The sequence below is a fragment of the Esox lucius genome, chromosome 18, assembly GCF_011004845.1.
Source record: "Esox lucius isolate fEsoLuc1 chromosome 18, fEsoLuc1.pri, whole genome shotgun sequence".
Classification (NCBI taxonomy): domain Eukaryota; kingdom Metazoa; phylum Chordata; class Actinopteri; order Esociformes; family Esocidae; genus Esox; species Esox lucius.
Window position 1 is genome coordinate 17800221 of NC_047586.1, and position 18356 is coordinate 17818576.

At 39.6% G+C, this 18356-nt stretch overlaps 1 protein-coding gene across 1 annotated transcript in view; it reads left to right on the plus strand.

Moving 5' to 3' along the window:
* Nucleotides 1-16: 16 nt before the first annotated feature.
* The window catches only part of LOC105024825 (dynein heavy chain 8, axonemal), a 37874-nt gene continuing 19534 nt past the window's right edge, over nt 17-18356 (plus strand). The window contains exons 1-48 of the mRNA XM_010895049.3: nt 17-149; nt 667-812; nt 4211-4345; nt 4465-4549; nt 4748-4899; nt 5235-5424; nt 5554-5717; nt 5843-6019; nt 6122-6235; nt 6321-6428; nt 6614-6715; nt 6796-6942; nt 7098-7295; nt 7408-7484; nt 7665-7764; nt 7869-7988; nt 8064-8199; nt 8289-8476; nt 8724-8804; nt 8897-9013; nt 9086-9205; nt 9427-9565; nt 9746-9843; nt 9933-10039; nt 10506-10605; nt 10756-10885; nt 11028-11200; nt 11345-11471; nt 11622-11857; nt 11966-12070; nt 12208-12321; nt 12409-12471; nt 12653-12753; nt 12908-13045; nt 13258-13498; nt 13702-13901; nt 15159-15312; nt 15425-15588; nt 15668-15770; nt 15855-15959; nt 16088-16249; nt 16400-16624; nt 16726-16898; nt 16978-17156; nt 17293-17480; nt 17595-17681; nt 17914-18021; nt 18123-18257. Of these exons, the coding sequence (XP_010893351.3) occupies nt 675-812; nt 4211-4345; nt 4465-4549; nt 4748-4899; nt 5235-5424; nt 5554-5717; nt 5843-6019; nt 6122-6235; nt 6321-6428; nt 6614-6715; nt 6796-6942; nt 7098-7295; nt 7408-7484; nt 7665-7764; nt 7869-7988; nt 8064-8199; nt 8289-8476; nt 8724-8804; nt 8897-9013; nt 9086-9205; nt 9427-9565; nt 9746-9843; nt 9933-10039; nt 10506-10605; nt 10756-10885; nt 11028-11200; nt 11345-11471; nt 11622-11857; nt 11966-12070; nt 12208-12321; nt 12409-12471; nt 12653-12753; nt 12908-13045; nt 13258-13498; nt 13702-13901; nt 15159-15312; nt 15425-15588; nt 15668-15770; nt 15855-15959; nt 16088-16249; nt 16400-16624; nt 16726-16898; nt 16978-17156; nt 17293-17480; nt 17595-17681; nt 17914-18021; nt 18123-18257 (6504 nt within the window). The 5' untranslated portion in view covers nt 17-149; nt 667-674. The remainder of the gene's footprint in view (nt 150-666; nt 813-4210; nt 4346-4464; nt 4550-4747; nt 4900-5234; nt 5425-5553; nt 5718-5842; nt 6020-6121; nt 6236-6320; nt 6429-6613; nt 6716-6795; nt 6943-7097; nt 7296-7407; nt 7485-7664; nt 7765-7868; nt 7989-8063; nt 8200-8288; nt 8477-8723; nt 8805-8896; nt 9014-9085; nt 9206-9426; nt 9566-9745; nt 9844-9932; nt 10040-10505; nt 10606-10755; nt 10886-11027; nt 11201-11344; nt 11472-11621; nt 11858-11965; nt 12071-12207; nt 12322-12408; nt 12472-12652; nt 12754-12907; nt 13046-13257; nt 13499-13701; nt 13902-15158; nt 15313-15424; nt 15589-15667; nt 15771-15854; nt 15960-16087; nt 16250-16399; nt 16625-16725; nt 16899-16977; nt 17157-17292; nt 17481-17594; nt 17682-17913; nt 18022-18122; nt 18258-18356) is intronic.

An 18356-nucleotide genomic window follows, 5' to 3' on the forward strand; every position in this document is an offset into this window, starting at 1 on the left:
GCTTGCGCCTAACAGGATCCAGGATCACGCGGACCAAGTAGCATTATGCACGTTCGCTAGCTTTTTGGATAGCGGTTGACATTTGAAATATGCTGGCAGTTGAAATCTGAAAAGCGCTGAGAGCTCCTACTACATTATACACGGAAAATGTAGGTTTTCAGAAAATGTTTAACATATGTTGACTACCGTGCGAGAATATTTTAACAGCAATCAAGTACATTTGCAAGGCTGAACTGGAGGTATTTACCTTGACCGCAGTCTGGACTCAAGGCTGGAAATATTTACATCGTACTAGCTGGCTAGCTACTGTAAAGTACCTAGCTACCGATCGAGTACATTGACATCAACGGTTATAAGCCACCATGGATCTTTAGCGTTAGAGTAACTTTAACGATGGTCGACTTCGAGCTAACAGTTAGCTAACTTATGCAAACTAGTAGAGTAATTCAAACAGTGTTAATTCACTAGGCTACCGTATTCAGTTCAATATAGACACTACTGTAGTTTGATATATGATATTTAATTAAAATTATTCCTTTGAAACTCTAATTACAGTGACACCATACAGTAATGAAACAGCCCAAGCAGACAACCCACCTGTAAATATTATCATTTTATTTATTTCCCATCTAGCTAATCTTGTCTTTAAATTCGCCTTCCATACAGATGACAATATGAGTGCAACCAGTCACCGACATAGTACAGACGACCCTAATACCATGGCTGAAAACATGCCCACAGATCTAGAGGCACCTGTAGACCGGCGCGTAAGTTCAGTCCAAGCTGTGAAGGAGACCATGAAGGAGAAGCAGGTATGTTTGGCAGTGCATGATGAGTGATAATGTACCTGGATATAATATGTATTGTCTGTTGAAGCTAGAGTTATGTAGGCCCTTCGATTCACAAAATCAATGTAACTATCATGGTAATATATTTGTTTAAGGGGCATTTAACAACAATTAGAAATTATTTAGTAATATCATTATTAATTATTATAATTAGGGCATTTAACAATAATAGTAATTAGTGCATTTAACAAATGCACTAATTACTAATATTAGTAATGAAACATTTCTGTTCTAAAAAAAACAAGATACCCTCAACAAAATCTTGAACGAGTATATTTGAATTTTGCAGTAGAATCAAACTTCCTCTGTATTGGTCTGTTCATAAAATACCACAAGTTCCAGAATTCACAGTGAATGTAGATACTGCTTCTTTAACGAAATGGTAATTGGAGAATACGATAATAATTTGTAAAAGACAAAACACACTTTTTAAACAAGGAAGGCATCTCAATAATATCCAGCTACCATGTCTTTCAAACCCGTTGTATGATAGCCTACTTCGGTTTAATATCACGATGTAAGATCACTTCCAAAAATGAATCCTTTAAATCATGAGGACTAGCCATTATTTTAGACAGATGTACACCTTGGACATTTATCAATATATCTGCTGATAGGAACATTGCTGAATAACAGCTGATGGGACTATCAATCATCGACAATCGTGACCAGTGCTTGACATAACTTTTTTTGCTCACCAGCCACTGTGGCTAGTGGTTTTAAAAAGTTACTAGCCACTCAGCATTTTCACTAGCCACTATTTTGTTTAATTTGATAAAAGTTGACTATGGGTGCTACATCGTAGCCTGTCTTGTTCACGCTGTCGGTCACTGGGCGTGCAAGGCAACAGACCTAACACAATGGACCAGAAGTGAGACTACAATAAAAAAAAATAAGTATGTATATATATTTAAAATTGTAGTCTCCCTAATATACAAGCAATATATTTATTCTTTACACAGAGCTATTAACATCTTATTTAAAAATAAATATGAAATCATTCATCAGCTTTGTAATTAATCGCAGTCAATATTTTTGTTGTCTATTTTTGTTGTTATGCTAGGTTCTTGTTAATATAGACTTGCATAAAAAACGAAACAGAGCTGTATATAGTTACAGCCTTGTCCCGTTGTTTCCCCCCGCCAATCCTTGCCTTGATGCCACATCGTTCATCTCCCTCTCGGGTGTAAAATAAAACAAGGAACCTCTTATTTTTCCGACTTTACTCATCTCCACGGTGTTAAGACCGATGTGGTCCTGTATGCAAGGTTGCCAGATTTCATTGACCGTAAACTGCTATTCTCCCCCGGCACCAGAAAAAAAAGTACCCGCCCAAGCCCATAAAAATAGCCCAATTAACTAGGAAACTCCCCACCTGGCAACACGTCAATAAGGAAAAAGTTTCCTATACCGTCAAATTAGCTGCAGTGTTTCGCTGGTATTTTATATATGAGTGCAAAATCATGTTTTACCATGACAACACACAGAGGCGGTGCGATATTTTTGGGAAGGCTGTCGCCTTTGAGTTTTGAGTGCAGGAAAAACCCTGTGTATAAATATATAGAATGCCACCTGCCAAAGTGGCTAGTAACGGTGCATGTCCACTGTTCCAGCGTAAAATCGCCTGCAAACACGCTGCCTTGCCCGAGATGGCTGCTTGTGGGCGTGTCCGCTATGGCTAAGGGCTGTGTTAACATCCCTTTGTGAACTTTTTTTTATATAACATGAAACCAACCAAACAGAAATTCTCACTCATGGGCAAAATAAAACCATGTGTTATAATGAGCACTATGCTAGCAGGCAATGTATTTTTGTGGTGCTGTCAGATAAAACAAACTACTCAATGCTGTATAAACACAGAACATGTAACAACACTGAGATAACTGATAAAACTGAGTCACCAACAATTTCCACCATCCTCCAATCCTTATTGTGCTTGTCCCCCACTAGAATTAGCTTTTCTTCCAGTTGGTAGCAGAACGTTTCACATGGAGCAAAAATATTTCACATGTGCCGATGGACCAACAAGGAAGACGTCTCTTCTTTATGGAAGACTCTACATCTATTGGATAAATGCCTCACATTAGCTTGGTTAATTTGCATAATATTGACAGTGGTCCAACTTCACGACGCTCCGGAAAAGCTGAAACGGCCACGCTGCCTTCCCAAGATGCTTTGCGCAACAGTCAACAACGCCTTGACGCTATTCATAGAAATGTAATTATATCCGTCCAAGGCAGCGGGTGCGCCGGAGCAGTGGACGTCCACCATCAGAGTGGCTCATTGATATTAAGGTCAGGAGACTGTGATGGCTACTCTAGAACCTTCAGCTTTTTCTGCTGTAACCACTGGAGGGTCAACTTGGCCTTGTGCTTAGGGTCATTGTCATACTGGAAAGTCCAAGAGTGTCCAATGTGCAGCTTTCAGCTTTTGGCTTTTTTGTGGTATTGGTGCAGTAAAGGCTTCTTTCTGGCAACTCGACCATTCAGCTAATTTTTTTTCTAATATCGTCATATTGAGCTCCTTGAAACAACCACACTGTCTTTTTCCAGAGCAGCCTGTATTTTTCCTTAGGGTACCTGTTTGTTTTTCTTTGTATCCTGAACAATTCTTCAGGCAGTTTTGGTTGAAATCTTTCTTGATCTACCTGACCTTGGCTTGGTATCAAAAGATCCCTGAATTTTCCACTTCTTAATAAGTGATTGAACAGTACTGACTGGTATTTGCAAGGCTTTGGATATATTTTTATAATATATGTTTTTTTAAGTTATAAAGTTCCATTAGCTTTTCTGCTCCCCATGGCTCAGTATCTAGCCTGCTCAGTGCATCTACGTGAGAGCTTATAAACTCATTGATTATTTATACACAGACACTAATTGCAATTTTAAAAGCCACAGGTGTGGGAAATGAACCTTTAATTGCCAGTGTGTGCCACCTTGTGTGTCTATAACAAGGCCAAGCATTCAAGGGTATGTACACTTTTTTGATCAGGGCCATTTGGGTGATTTCTGTTATCATTGTGATTTAAAAAGGAGCCAAACAACTATATGATAATAAATGGCTTCATATGATCGCTGTCCTTAAATAAAAGATAGTTTTTTTGCATGATCAGTCATATTTTCAAAATCAATGCCTAAATTTCACAATTTCTACCAGGGTATGCATACTTATTAGCACAACTGTACTGTGCGCTTTTTGGTAAACATAAGACCAACTTTTTCCTTCCAATTATGCGTGAAATAAATCTCATTGCCTTTGAAATCCTTCAGACATGATACACACCATGATAAGGTCTCCCCCAGGTTGGGAACAGTAGAATTCTTCACCACGTTGTGAATCACATTGATACCTTGCCCTTTCAGGCTAGGTACAAAGAGGCAAGGGAAGCTCGAAAGAGGCTTCTTAACCATGGACACAAGTACATCTTTGAGACGTTAGCTGTCAGTCTATCCCTCAAACTACAAACAGTGGAAGATTTTTTTTTAGATGCTCCTTCTGTGAGTATGTTAAGTTGTTTTTACTTTTTGTGGCCCAGCTAAAGCCTATAACCTTAACCTGCTTAATAAATAAATGATCTGAGACATTTTGTAGAAGACACTCTGTCTCTCCCACACAGTTGGCCCCATTTGAGGATTTTTTTGCCAGAGGAGGAAGTAAAACAATTGCATTTGCCTACCAAGAGACAGAAGTCCCAGGAATAGGTAAATGATAGATGATTATTACAGTATTAGTTCATATTAAATAAAATGCAAATGCATACTCCAAGACATTTGTTTTTGGAAATGTTTAAATTAAACATTCTACAAAATGGTACACAATGCTATAACATTTTTTGTCTGTTTGTGACACTCCTTTGATCCTGACCTCTTAAGTTTATACACAATTCCATTTTCTTTCAGAGTGTGGGCGCACCTTTCCTGGAACTGCAGAAGGAGCCTTAATGTTGAGACTGTTTGTAGCCGATTTGTCTGAGATCTGGCTAACTGGATTGTGCCTGTTCTTTTTACGAACTGACACTGATGTTCCAGTCAACCTAAAAAACATACATGATGTAAGAAATCTATAGAAGGTCTATAGATAGGTCTATACCATTTTTTTTATATAATGTAATCTTTAATAATAGCCAGTCAATTATTGCCTAACTTTGAATATATGAGAATGCTTTAATCATCAGGGTATGGTTCTTCAAAAGTTTTCTATGTTGGTGTATGATAGGATAAAAATATTTGAAATAGAACAGGACTACCCATATAACTCTATGATTTGTCCATTCTGTTTATTGTTTTTTTTTATGCATTTATTGGATCAACAACTCTGCTTGATAAAACCAAGCCCATTATTCTGACTGTTAATGCTTGGTCGTTAACATTTTGTTGCTTTTTGTAGGAGATTTCCTTTTCTATGCTTGATGCCACTGAGGGTCTATTGAAAGGAACTAGGGATCTTTTGTCAAAGGTTATGTTGCCAGCCATCTGTGCAGCAGATGATTGGGGTGCCTTGAATGAGTCCAAACATGGAGAGAAGGTTAAAGAAAACTTCAAAGATTCAATCACCAGCTATATTAATTTCCTAGATGGTGAGAGTTACACTAAAGTGCATAAATAAAAGGGGTCTGACTATTTATTTTCCACCAGGATTTTGAGCTAAGATCAATTCAAGTTAATTTGTTAAAGATCCAGTTTAAATTCTTCATGATGTGTTGCAGGAATGCAAGCATGCATTGAAGGCACTGTTCAGCTGAAGACAGCCTCAAACATTGACTTCTCCAGCTTGGGTTCTTTTGATAACATTATGGCTGCAGCAGCAGATGTTGATATGGTGCATCAACTTGAGGAAACGTTGATGATGTGGTACAAACAGATTGAGCAGGTATACCCAAATATAGCTGACTGTAATATATTATGTTAACTATGAACCTCTTACTGTAACATTGGTTTTCTTACCACGTGATAGAACTTTAAGACTTGTTTTCGTTAACTGTTTTTAACCACCAGGTCCTTACAGAGTGTGATCAAGTGAGAAAAGAGGCTGATGACTCTGGTCCTTTGACTGAGTTGGAGCACTGGAAGAGAATGTCAGCCAAGTTCAGCTCCATCATTGAGCACTTTAAGGGAACCGAGTGCAAGGCCGTGGTCAGTGTACTCTATATCAACCACTCCAAGACTCTAAAGGTACCGTCACTTGGCTAATTGGAAGTTGAAATTAAAATGTTAACCATTACAGGCTCGTATGAAATGTGTACACTTTCATGTTATTTGTAATTATTGCTGTAGGTGTGGAGAGAGCTTGATGCCAGAATAACTGGCTGTGCTAACGAGGCAAAGGACAACTTAAAATACCTATATTCACTTGAAAAATTCTGCCAACCACTATATACCTGTGACCCGGTAAATAAATAAAAATGGTCTGCATTATTGTGATTTGAAAGTTCTTATTCAGTTCGATTTCACAAGTGAACATATTTCATTCCAGGTAGCCATGGCAAAGAGCATCCAGAACCTTATCAACACCATTCAAATGATCCATAGTGCCTCACGATATTACAATACACCTGAACGAATTACTTCCCTTTTTATCAAAGTAAGGTCTTTCCCTAATATGAGATAATATAATTGAAATGTAGACATAATAATTATCCTACAAATCTTAGCTTAATGATCTATAGTTACTGATAAGATTGAATTAGATCATGCATGCATTACTGGTGTCATAAGAGAGAAGTGTAACATAAACCATTTTGTGCGGTTGAATGTTTTTTCACTAAGGTTACAAATCAGATGGTGACAGCTTGCAGAGAATACATTACTGACCGCGGCACCTCTGGAATTTGGGAACAGGATACACAGGACATTATCAAAAAGATACAGGTGATGATGACATCTTAAATGTGTTAAATTATACCTGAGATTTACACTAGGCCTGAGTTTAGATTTCTTTTTGTTGATAGGAATGTATCTACTTGTTTCGGGAGTATAAGTCCTCCTTCCATAAAACAAAAAAACGAACCCTGGAGAGGCTTGGGGAGAAACCATTTAAGGTGTCAGAGATGTACATCTTCAGCAAGTTTGAGAGTTTCTGCAAGAGACTGGAGAAGGTGTGTACCACTCTGATGCACCCAAGCTTTTTATACTTTTTTGTTTTAGATATGCACTTGGAAAAGGCCTGCTGCTAAACTTTAGAGAATCACATTTATATATATATATATATATATATATATATATATATATATATATATATATTTCTTTTTAGATCACTCAGATTATTACAGCAGTGAAGACCTTTTCTGTCATGGGAAAGTCGAAGATCGAGGGGATAAACATTCTATCTTCCAAGTTCCAGAACATACATTTGACCATGAAGAAAAAGCAGTATGACATTTTGGACCACAGAAAAGCTGAGTTTGAGGTCGACTTTGCTGAGTTCATGGCTCAGATAAGCAACCTTGAGGCATGTTTTATTTATTTATTAACATTGATTTGTGTCTATAATATGTTTTGTTACCTATTTGTTTCCAACTTCTATTTCCTCCTTTGATGTTTTCGTCCTTTCTCTTAATTAGAACCAGCTCAAAATGTTCCTGAATTCTTGTTTCTCCAAAATCCTCTCATCCCAGCATGCCTTGTTTCTTCTGCAAAGGTAGATATCATTTCCCTAGGAAAACTCAACCAACAAACAAAAACAGTAAGAATAGTTACCTAAATAATAAATAAATAATTATATTTGCCTAAATCACGAGGGCAAATAGTTTGCTGATTGAGTAAACATTTTCACAACAATATAAAAATGTTGCTTTAAAAAGTATTTTATTTGTTTTAGATTTCAGAAACTGAACATACCCTGTCTAACAACAGAAATCTCAAGCACAGTTGGGCTTATTCTTCAACATTATGCCTCAGAGCTGGATTCGGTGAAAAATGTATGTTAATCAGCTCTCATAAGTTTTGGAAATGGCCATCTAGCCTTGGTCACATGCTGCGGATTTGAGCATGGTTAACGCTGCATGTTTATTAATTTGTTCAGTCCTACCAAATGAACAGACAGGACCCTCCGCTGGCCAGGAACATGCCTCCTATTGCCGGCAGAATCATCTGGGTCAGACACCTCTACAGGAGAATAGAGGAACCCATACACTACATGGAGGTAGGTACAAACAATGGAATCAAGTTAACATTTCATATATTAAGAAATGACACTAATGTTGAACTTTTTCAACAGAAAAACACAGAGCTCCTGTCTAGTCCAGAGGGAAAGCAAGTGATCAGAAAGTACAACCATACCGCTGCAGTGTTTGTGGAATTTGAGCTTCTCTATCACAGGGCCTGGTTGAGGGAGGTTTCACAGCTCCAATTCAGTCAGTAGCCTACCCATATGTAGTATCTAAACATATTTCTTTTCTTTGTATTTTGTTAAAAGACATCATTTTCTTTTCTTTGACAACAGTTCTACAAACAACAGTGTTGGTTCACCACCCGAACACAAGAAAACTACTTGTCAACTTCGATCCTAAAATCACAGAGATAATCAGAGAGACAAAGTGCATGCTGAAGATGAGCCTGGAGGTTCCAAATAATGCTTTGCAGTTGGTCCACATCGAGGAGTCATTGAAAGACTACAAATTTAGACTAGAGGTAATTTCGTTGACCAGGGATGGGCAAAAGCATTTTATATATTTATCTCTTTGTGGGATTTCATGAAAACAGATTTCCCTGATTTAAAATATGTTTTATTGCTATTTTACTGTTTTTATTTTTCATAAAATGTTTACTAACATTTTTAACATGAATTACCTGTGGGACAGTGGTGCTTTTGGCCTAATATGTTTCAGAGTCACAAATAAATATTAACAAGTCATTTTGCTCTGATTTATTATCGCAGACTTTACTGTGCGACTATGAGGCAACCTGTGAGGAAATACCTGCAATTTTCTATAACCTGATGGCGCCTAAGATAAAAAATGTAAGAGAGAGCATTTTGAAATTTGCTGAAATACGCTTTCTGACCAGCTAGTGTCTCCTACTGTACGTAACTTCTGTTTATTTGTTATTTAGGTTGAGTCTGTGCTTCGCAATGGCTTGGTATTTCTCACCTGGGGATCTTGCCTCTTGGACAGCTTTTTTGAAAATGCGGACACAGCCTTGTCTGAGCTTAACCGTTTCCTAAAGAAGGTACATTAAGAATACTGCTATTACAGCTTTGAGGATCCTGTAACTTTAACAGAGTTTTGTTATTGTGTTCAGGTACAAGACATCTGTGACATGCACATTGATGCCGTCCTTCAAGACATCTCAGAAACTGTGTTAATCAATCTGCCAGAAGACAGGCCCTCGACACTGCAAGGCCTCATCAGCACCAACGAGGTATGCCCATTGGTATATCTAATGGTGTATAATGTCAAATAGTTATTAGACTTTTAACATTACTGCATGTTTTTAAAAACAGCTAAAATAATTGTAATAAATAATTATACTTTGATCATATCACTAATAAAATATTCAATCAGTTTGTATTTATTAAGCATGGTGTCTGCTCATCACATCTCTAATTCTTACCATCAAATTGCAATGACTCTGTTTTGTAGAAACAGTCCATGGAGTGGGCAGACATTTTGGACCACAAAAGCAGACACGTCGAAGAGGCAGTGAAGGAGTTGATGGACACATTCAGTGCTATTTACATGTCAAAAAAAGTCACAAAACCTGTGGTTGAGGTTGTTAAAGGTATTGTTTTTGTGTATTAAAGCGCAACAAAATACAGTTTTTATACAGTATATCTTTTATGGCTTGGGGAACCTGTAAACAATAAGTTTTTTATCAAATGTCATCAGTATAGCAGCACAAACCTTATGATAAACCTTAAACTTATGATAATTTGAACATAGCTCTTATTTTCTATTCCAGATCAGAAGAAAGTTGCATTCTCAGAAGACACTGACACCTCCACAGAGGACAATCATAGTGATGACAAAGAAGCTGAGAAAGAAAATGACTTTGAGAAGGTATCTTCCCGCAAAGACCAAACCATCAGATACAGTACGTTTGTGAAAACATTTCTCTTCAATAATTTATAAAACTATTATAATCCTAGGAGTGCAAAGAGATGTATGCCTACTTCAGCATCAAGCTACATGATGCCCTTGTCAAAGCGACTCGATTGTCTCTGGACACTTTGACCAAAAGGATCTTCATTGCGACGTAAGTGTGAATGTGTTCTCTTGAAGGACTGTATGGTGTATAGTGAAGTGATGCAATGCAGCACTTCAGATCAAAATGTAGAACGTCTGTACCCTCTGTGACTCCTAGGAGTATTTCTATTCAATTAACTCAAGGTGTTTTCACCATGATAATGCCCATGTCATGTCTGAAGGTTATTATGTCTGTAATGTGTTAGTGATCTAAGCACATTAAATGCTGCCCCTTTATATTTTGTTCATTTTTATATGGTTAAACTTTTCCTTTGTCTGATGCACACTACATGCTTAACATGCTTTGTTACTTTAGTTGCTCTTTCATAAAAACATTAGGTCAAAAAGGTTTTTGGTTTTTGGTCTTTACATTACTCAAAAGGTGCCTATTTGCTGGATTTAGCCAGACAATATTTTCAGGGGAGACATTTATATTGGTTTGAAGATTTTAATCTCTGTGTTAATGTTCTGTTCAGCTTGTCAGCAAAAAAAGGACGTTTCAGCCAATCACAGCAAAATACTGAGGATCTGGTGACTTTAATCAATTCTGAAGTTCATTTGACCATACCCCGTGTAGTAAGTACATTTGACCATACCTCGTGTAGTAACACAATCTCACTCAGAGTGACTTGCAGTGCTTTTATAATTATGGACAGAACATGAGTAGGCTAAAGGTGATTTGTTCTTTTATTCTTATTATTATTTGGTGATTTGTTCTTGCATCAGGTGATGGTGCCCAGTTTGGATGACATTCAGCAGGCCATCAACCGTCTGGTCCAGCTGGTGCTGGAGGTGAGCCGGGGAGTGGTCCGCTGGGGACAGGAGCGTCACCAGAACGACAAGCCTAAACCTGGCAGTAAGACTCAGCCACCATAATTACATTACTGTCTTTCTGGAATGTTCTCTGATATGTGTTAACGTTAATTACAACATTTCTTTGAATTAAATCGCTGCATTTTTAACAGATTCTTTTGGGTTTGTTTCTGGGTCAATCCTAGAAGGAAAGCTGAAGAATTTCTATCAGAGCGTAGCTGAGCACAAAGACATCTGCAAGCTGGTGTCCCATCTCACATCAGCAGTCAACTCCTTGAGGACACAGGCCAGTGATGTTCTCAAGCAGTTTCATCCTTTCAACGTGCTCTGGGCCGAGGACAGACGGCTCAAGGTCAAGGTGTGTCAGTGCTGAGTTGCAGACATTGTCTTCTATTTATTAATATTATAATTTTTACTACTAACTTGTTGACTTGTATTCATGGCATTAACAGCCTTTATTTAAATTCGGATTAATCTGCTGGATCCCCTGTCCTCTGAATAGGAGTTCATGGATCGCAACCCCGACCTGACACAGATGAAGTCTGAAATTCTGCACTACGTGGGGTTTGAACAGGAGATTGATGAAATTAAGCCTACCATTATTTTAGGCTCCATTGAATTGTCAACAGGTATGACATTTACGAACCAGGGATTACACAATTGAATTTATGAATGACACATGATAAGCCCTTAATTTGGCCCACACATCTTCAAAAAGCCTACTTTCTAAACCAAAATGTGTTAGCTTTTCAAATTGTTTTTATATATTTTTGTTGTAGCTCCATTGAAGATGTCTCTTACATTGGAGTCAAAGGCCTGGAAGAAACTATTGTGTAAGTACCTGAAAGAGGAGTACAAAAAGAAAATGATGGACGTCATGACTTTCACTGGAGAACACCTGAAAAAGCTCTCCAGGCCTATTGCGGATCTGGAGGATGTTCGTTTTGCCATGGATGCCCTGTCTAAAATACGAGAGTCTGAGATCATGATAGACCTGGCCTTAGGACCCATTGAGGTATAAATAGAACTATGGTTTATGATTTATGGGACTGCAGTGATAGAAGATTTGCACAGACACATATTTCTGCAGGACTTTACCTTTGCGGTCTGGGATTTCTGCTAGGAAGCTTATGGGATCCTGAATAGATTTGAAGTGGTGGTGACAAAAGAGGAAGCAGAGGGGGTAGACACTCTCAGATACTCCTTCATCAAACTGCAGTCCAAAGCGGTCAGTTATGTTGGCAACTTTGCATTTTAATATCGTTCTGAAAAGTTCTATAGAAATGTGGCTAGATTAATATTCTTATTGTAATTATATCCTGTAGCACAACTCATGTCTGCTTTATCATATCCCTGCTTCCCCAGAGATCAGTGCAAGACGAGCTGGTTCGTTTGCAGCCTAAGTTCAAACAGAGCCTGTTGGAATCAGTAATCATTTTCCAGGAGGATGTTTTGATGTTTGCAGACCAGTATGAACGGGTACAACGGGTATTATCTACATAATGTATTGGTTTGCATAAGCTTCATACCATAGCTACACATTCTTTGGCTCATTGTTAATCACAGGAGGGCCCAATGGTACCAGGGATTGCTCCTAAAGAGGCCAGCACCAGGCTGTGGATCTGCCAGGTAACACAGTCACATCCCAGACACCACACACATAAAGTCAAACCTTAGACATATTTTCCAGGTTATGCACACTACACAAATGGACTTGTTCTTCATGTGACACACCTAAAATGTTTGTGGAGCAGGTCATCTATACAGGCACATGCTACATTCACTGTGTGTTTTTCTTTCTCACCTTCAGACCAGATTTGATGACCTCTGGAGGAAATTCATCACCTACTCATCAGGAGAACAGCTCTTTGGACTGCCAGTCACAGATTATGAGCCTCTGCAAAAAACAAGGTACACTGTAATGGATGTTATACAACATAAACATACTTTTGCCGTATGAATTCATTATTAGTTGTCACTTAGAGAATGATCACCCTGGCTGTCTATTTATATTCAATATTTAGATGACAAGTTAAAGATTATCTTATTTATTTGATGCACTCAGGAAAGAGCTGAGTCTACTCCAGAAGCTGTATGGACTTTATGACACTGTGATGAGCAAAATTAGTGGATACTATGAAATTATGTGGACAGATGTGGACATTGAGCATATCAACTCAGAGCTGTTGGACTTTCAGAATAGGTACTGGACTTGTCCTGTCGTATTATATTGGCTGCTAATCCAGAATGGCCTTGCCGTTTCCTTTGTCACATTCACAATGGAACAAAATGAAAATGATAGTGTCCCTGTTTCACTCTGTTGGAATATTTTCTGTTGAATACAACACTGTTGTTGATATAACACTGTTGTTGAGATATTGTAACAGGATTGTTTGATATTAAATGGTTTACTAGGTGTCGCAAGCTACCCAAAGGCTTGAAGGACTGGCAGGCATACTTGGACCTGAAGAAGAGGATTGACGATTTCAGTGAGTCCTGCCTCCTGCTGGAGATGATGGCCAACAAGGCCATGAAGCAGAGGCACTGGGACCGCATCGCTAACCTGACAGGCCACAAGTTTGATGTGGGCTCAGAGACTTTTGCCCTTCAGAACGTCATGGAGGCAAACCTGTTAAAATACAGGGAGGACATTGAGGTTAGTGCTATAATACACAATTAAATTAAGGAAAATAAACATAAAATTTAAGGAAAATCCACAGCTATATTTGCTTTTATTTCTAGGCTAACAACTTAATCAAGAAATCAAGTTGCTAATTTCCAGGGAAACAAGTTGACTGCATCTTTAATGTATTGTTTCTGTTACACTCTGACATGTAAAATGTCCTGTTGCTGCCTCAGGATATCTGCATCTCTGCAGTGAAGGAAAAGGACATTGAGGCAAAGCTGGCCCACATAGATGATGTGTGGTACTGCCAGTCTTTCAGCTTCATGACCTTCAAGGGCCGAGGAGAGTTGCTGCTGAAAGGGGGAGAGACATCCGAGATAGTGGCTACTCTGGAGGACAGTCTGATGCTGCTGGGCTCATTGCTGAGCAACAGGTAGGTGCAAATAACTGACCTGGCTACGTCCCTTGATCAAATTTTATGTGACAACAAATTCTCACAATACAGTATATAATCACTCAAATACAGTATAGAATCACTCAAAATCACACGATACATGGCCCCAATCATTCTTTCCTTTACACGGATCAGTCGTCCTGGTTCCTTTGCAGAAAAACAGCCCCAAAGCATGATGTTTCCACCCCCATGCTTCACAGTAGGTATGGTGTTCTTTGGATGCAACTCAGCATTCTTTCTCCTCCAAACACGACGAGTTGAGTTTTACCAAAAAGTTCTATTTTTTTGTTAAAAACCAAAACTCATATCTGACCATACTCATATCTGACCATATGGCATTCTCCCAATCCTCTTCTGGATCATCCAAATGCTCTCTAGCAAACCTCAGACGGGCCTGGACATGTACTGGCACTGCAGGATTTGAGTCCCTGGCGGCGTAGTGTGTTACAGAGGGTAGGCTTTGGTCCCAGCTCTCTGCAGGTCATTCACTAGGTCCCCACGTGTGGTTCTGGGATTTTTGCTCACTGTTCTTGTGATCATTTTGACCCCACAGGGTGAGATCTTGTGTGGAGTCCCGGATCGAGGGAGATTATCAGTGGTCTTGTATGTCTTCCATTTTCTTATAATTGCTCCCACAGTTGATTTCTTCACACCAAGCTGCTTACCTATTGCAGATTCAGTCTTCTCAGCCTGGTGCAGGTCTACAATTTTGTAGACCGCTCTTTGGTCTTGGCCATAGTGGAGTTTGGAGTGTGACTGTTTGAGGTTGTAGACAGGTGTCTTTTATACTGATAACAAGTTCAAACAGGTGCCATTAATACATTTAATGAGTGGAGGACAGAGGAGCCTCTTAAAGAAGAAGTTACAGGTCTGTGAGAGCCAGAAATCTTGCTTGTTTGTAGGTGACCAAATACTTATTTTACTGAGGAATTTACCAATAAATTCATAAAAAATCCTACAATGTGATTTTCTGGATTCTTTTTCTCATTTTGTCTCTCATAGTTGAAGTGTACCTATGATGAAAATTACAGGCCTCTCATCTTTTTAAGAAGGAGAACTTGCACAATTGGTGACTGACTAAATACTTTTTTGCCGCACTGTATCTGTTGGAACGAGAGAGCCATGAGAAAACAACTAGTAATCAGTCATGGAAATTAGTGTTGAAAACACATCATCTCTCTATTCAAAATGTATTGCTGTCGGACTATTAACTTACCTATTACCTGTTGTACGTAGATACAATACTCCATTCAAGAAAGACATCCAGGAGTGGGTCTTCAACCTGTCCACTTCTTCTGACATCATTGAGCAGTGGCTTATCGTCCAGAACCTGTGGGTTTATTTGGAGGCTGTGTTTGTGGGAGGAGACATTGCCAAACAACTGCCACAGGTAATGTTACTGCCTGTCTATCGATCACCAAATTATTTTCTGTTTCTCGAACACGTTACTGAACTCGGCTCGTTTTTGCTATTCTGACAAATTTAGCTTTGCTTCCCTTTAGGAAGCCAAGCGCTTCCAGAACATTGACAAGACGTGGATCAGGATCATGCAGCGTTCCCATGAGATCCCTAATGTTGTTCATTGCTGCGTGTGGGATGAGTATATGGGCCATCTGCTGCCTCACTTGCAAGAGCAGCTGGAGCTCTGCCAGAAATCTCTCACTGGGTACGGACTCTGCCAGAAGACCGTTCATGTGATTTTAAAAATTGCCTTTGCTTTGAACTACATGACTTGATTTCAACAGGTACCTGGAGAAAAGGCGACTAAAGTTCCCCAGGTTTTTCTTTGTGTCTGATCCCTCGCTTTTGGAAATACTAGGACAAGCTAGCGATCCGCACACAATTCAGGTAGCGACAGCTCTTAGAGCAGCAGAGATGTGTCTAAATATTAGGAGAAGCACACATACTCAGATATGGAAAACTCTTTTCCAGCCACATCTTCTTGGAGTTTTTGACAATGTCAACGAGGTTGAATTCCACGCCAAAGATTACGACAAGATTGTGGCTGTTATTTCACAAGAGGGGGAGAAAGTTCTGGTATGCAACATTATGACTATGGTCAAATACATTACTCACTGTGTGCGTGCGTGCATGCGCATAGTTCTGGGTAGGTGTTTCTTTGTGTGAGTTTGCAGCTGCCATGTATTTCTCCAATGCGTTTGTAGCTGGACCACCCAGTGATGGCGAGGGGACCAGTGGAGTTGTGGTTGGGAGAGCTGCAGATGCAGCAACAGTCCTCTCTGCACTCTGTCATCAAGGCTGCCGACCGCCAGATCAACGACTCAGGCTTTCAGCTCCTCAACTTCCTCAACATGTACCAAGCACAAGTGGGCTCATCAACCTTGAAATCCATTGTGTTAATCGGAATGACGAAGCATAGGATCAATAGTGAAATCATCCTGTTAAATGTTGAATCATAGAATGAAGTTGTGACAATATGAGATTTTATTGTATCGTGGGAATGTTTGTCTTCTCAGGTGGGCTTGCTTGGCATCCAGATGCTGTGGACTCGGGACTCGGAGGAGGCTCTGCGCAACGCCAAAGACGACAAGAAGATCATGCCAAACACAAACCTGAAGTTCTTGAATCTGCTCAACACACTTATTTCCCAGACCACCCATGACCTGACCAAGTTTGATCGTATTAAGTTTGAAACGCTCGTCACAATCCAAGTGCACCAAAGGGACATCTTCAATGACCTAGTCAGTGACTGGAAAATGAAGCAACATCCTTACACTTTGTATTTTCTATGGTTTTCGGTTCAAACAGAAAACTATTTTCATTCCGTGCCATTCTTTTTCAGGTCAAAATGCGCATCAAGGCAACCAATGACTTTGAATGGCTGAAGCAGAGCAGGTTCTACTTCAAGGAGGACTTGGATCATGTCCTAGTTTCCATTACTGACGTAGACTTTATTTACCAGAATGAATTCCTGGGCTGCACTGACCGTCTAGTCATCACCCCTCTAACAGACAGGCAAGATTGTTCTGATACCCTAACGTTCTGTTTGTTGAATTGAATACAACCCCCTGATGTCATACACTGCCATGTATAGGTGCTACATCACACTGTCCCAGGCTCTGGGGATGAGCATGGGGGGTGCCCCAGCTGGACCTGCCGGTACTGGGAAGACTGAGACCACTAAAGACATGGGCCGCTGCCTAGGGAAGTATGTGGTGGTTTTCAACTGCTCCGATCAGATGGACTTCAGAGGACTTGGCAGGATCTACAAAGGTGGACAGTCAATACAATCGATTCGATTTTACTGGCATTGATGAGAAGCTGGCACTCTTTTTTTCAATGGGCTAGCTAGGCAAATGCGAGTCAATGGTCTGATGTAATTGGTTAACTTTAGTCTTTTTACTTCCAGGCCTCGCCCAATCCGGCTCCTGGGGCTGCTTTGATGAGTTCAACAGAATCAACTTGCCCGTACTGTCTGTAGCAGCACAGCAGATCTACATAGTTCTGAAAGCCCGCAAGGACCGCAGAACACAGTTCATCTTTACCGATGGAGATGTAGTCAGTTTGAACCCAGAATTTGGGCTGTTTATCACCATGGTCAGTGGGAAGCCAGACAGCAAAGCTTTGACATTAGTCACTTAGTAAAAGTGCTTTGACAATCAGCATGTATAAAGCTTTTGATCACTAACATGTTGTCCTGTTATTTCATAGAACCCTGGTTATGCTGGTCGTCAGGAGCTGCCGGAGAACCTGAAGGTTCAGTTCAGGACTGTGTCCATGATGGTGCCAGACAGACAGGTGTTTAGTTTCCTTTGCTCAGGTCACCTTCCACACTGGCCATGAACTTTACTTATTCCTGTGGTATCCGAAAATCTGGGAGATTTTTAACAAGGGACTTGAACCTTTTTAGCTATGATTTCTTTGTCAAATTTGGACGATGTTTATATTTTCATTTTTTTTTCACACCGTTTAAAGCACCTAACAATGCATTTATTGCTCTAATACTTCATATCTGACATTGTTTTAACAGATCATCATGAGGGTGAAATTGGCGAGCTGCGGTTTCATTGAAAATGTTATATTGGCCCAGAAGTTCTTTGTGCTCTACAAACTATGCGAGGAGCAACTGACAAAGCAGGTGAATTCTGAGACAACCAGCACTGTCTTTCCAAGTCTTGAAAGAACAATTATAATATATGAACCGCTACACTGAGACTGACAATCAATCCATCCTATCAGGTCCACTATGATTTTGGTCTGAGGAACATCCTGTCTGTGTTGAGAACTCTGGGGGCCAACAAGAGAGCCCGCCCTCAAGACACTGAGTCCAGCATTGTAATGAGAGTGCTGCGCGACATGAACCTTTCCAAACTGGTAAGAAAAGAGACATCAGCAAAACATTGTTGCCTCATTAGCATGTTTTTCAGATGCTAATATTAACACAATTTAAAGAAGCTAATACATGTAAACGTG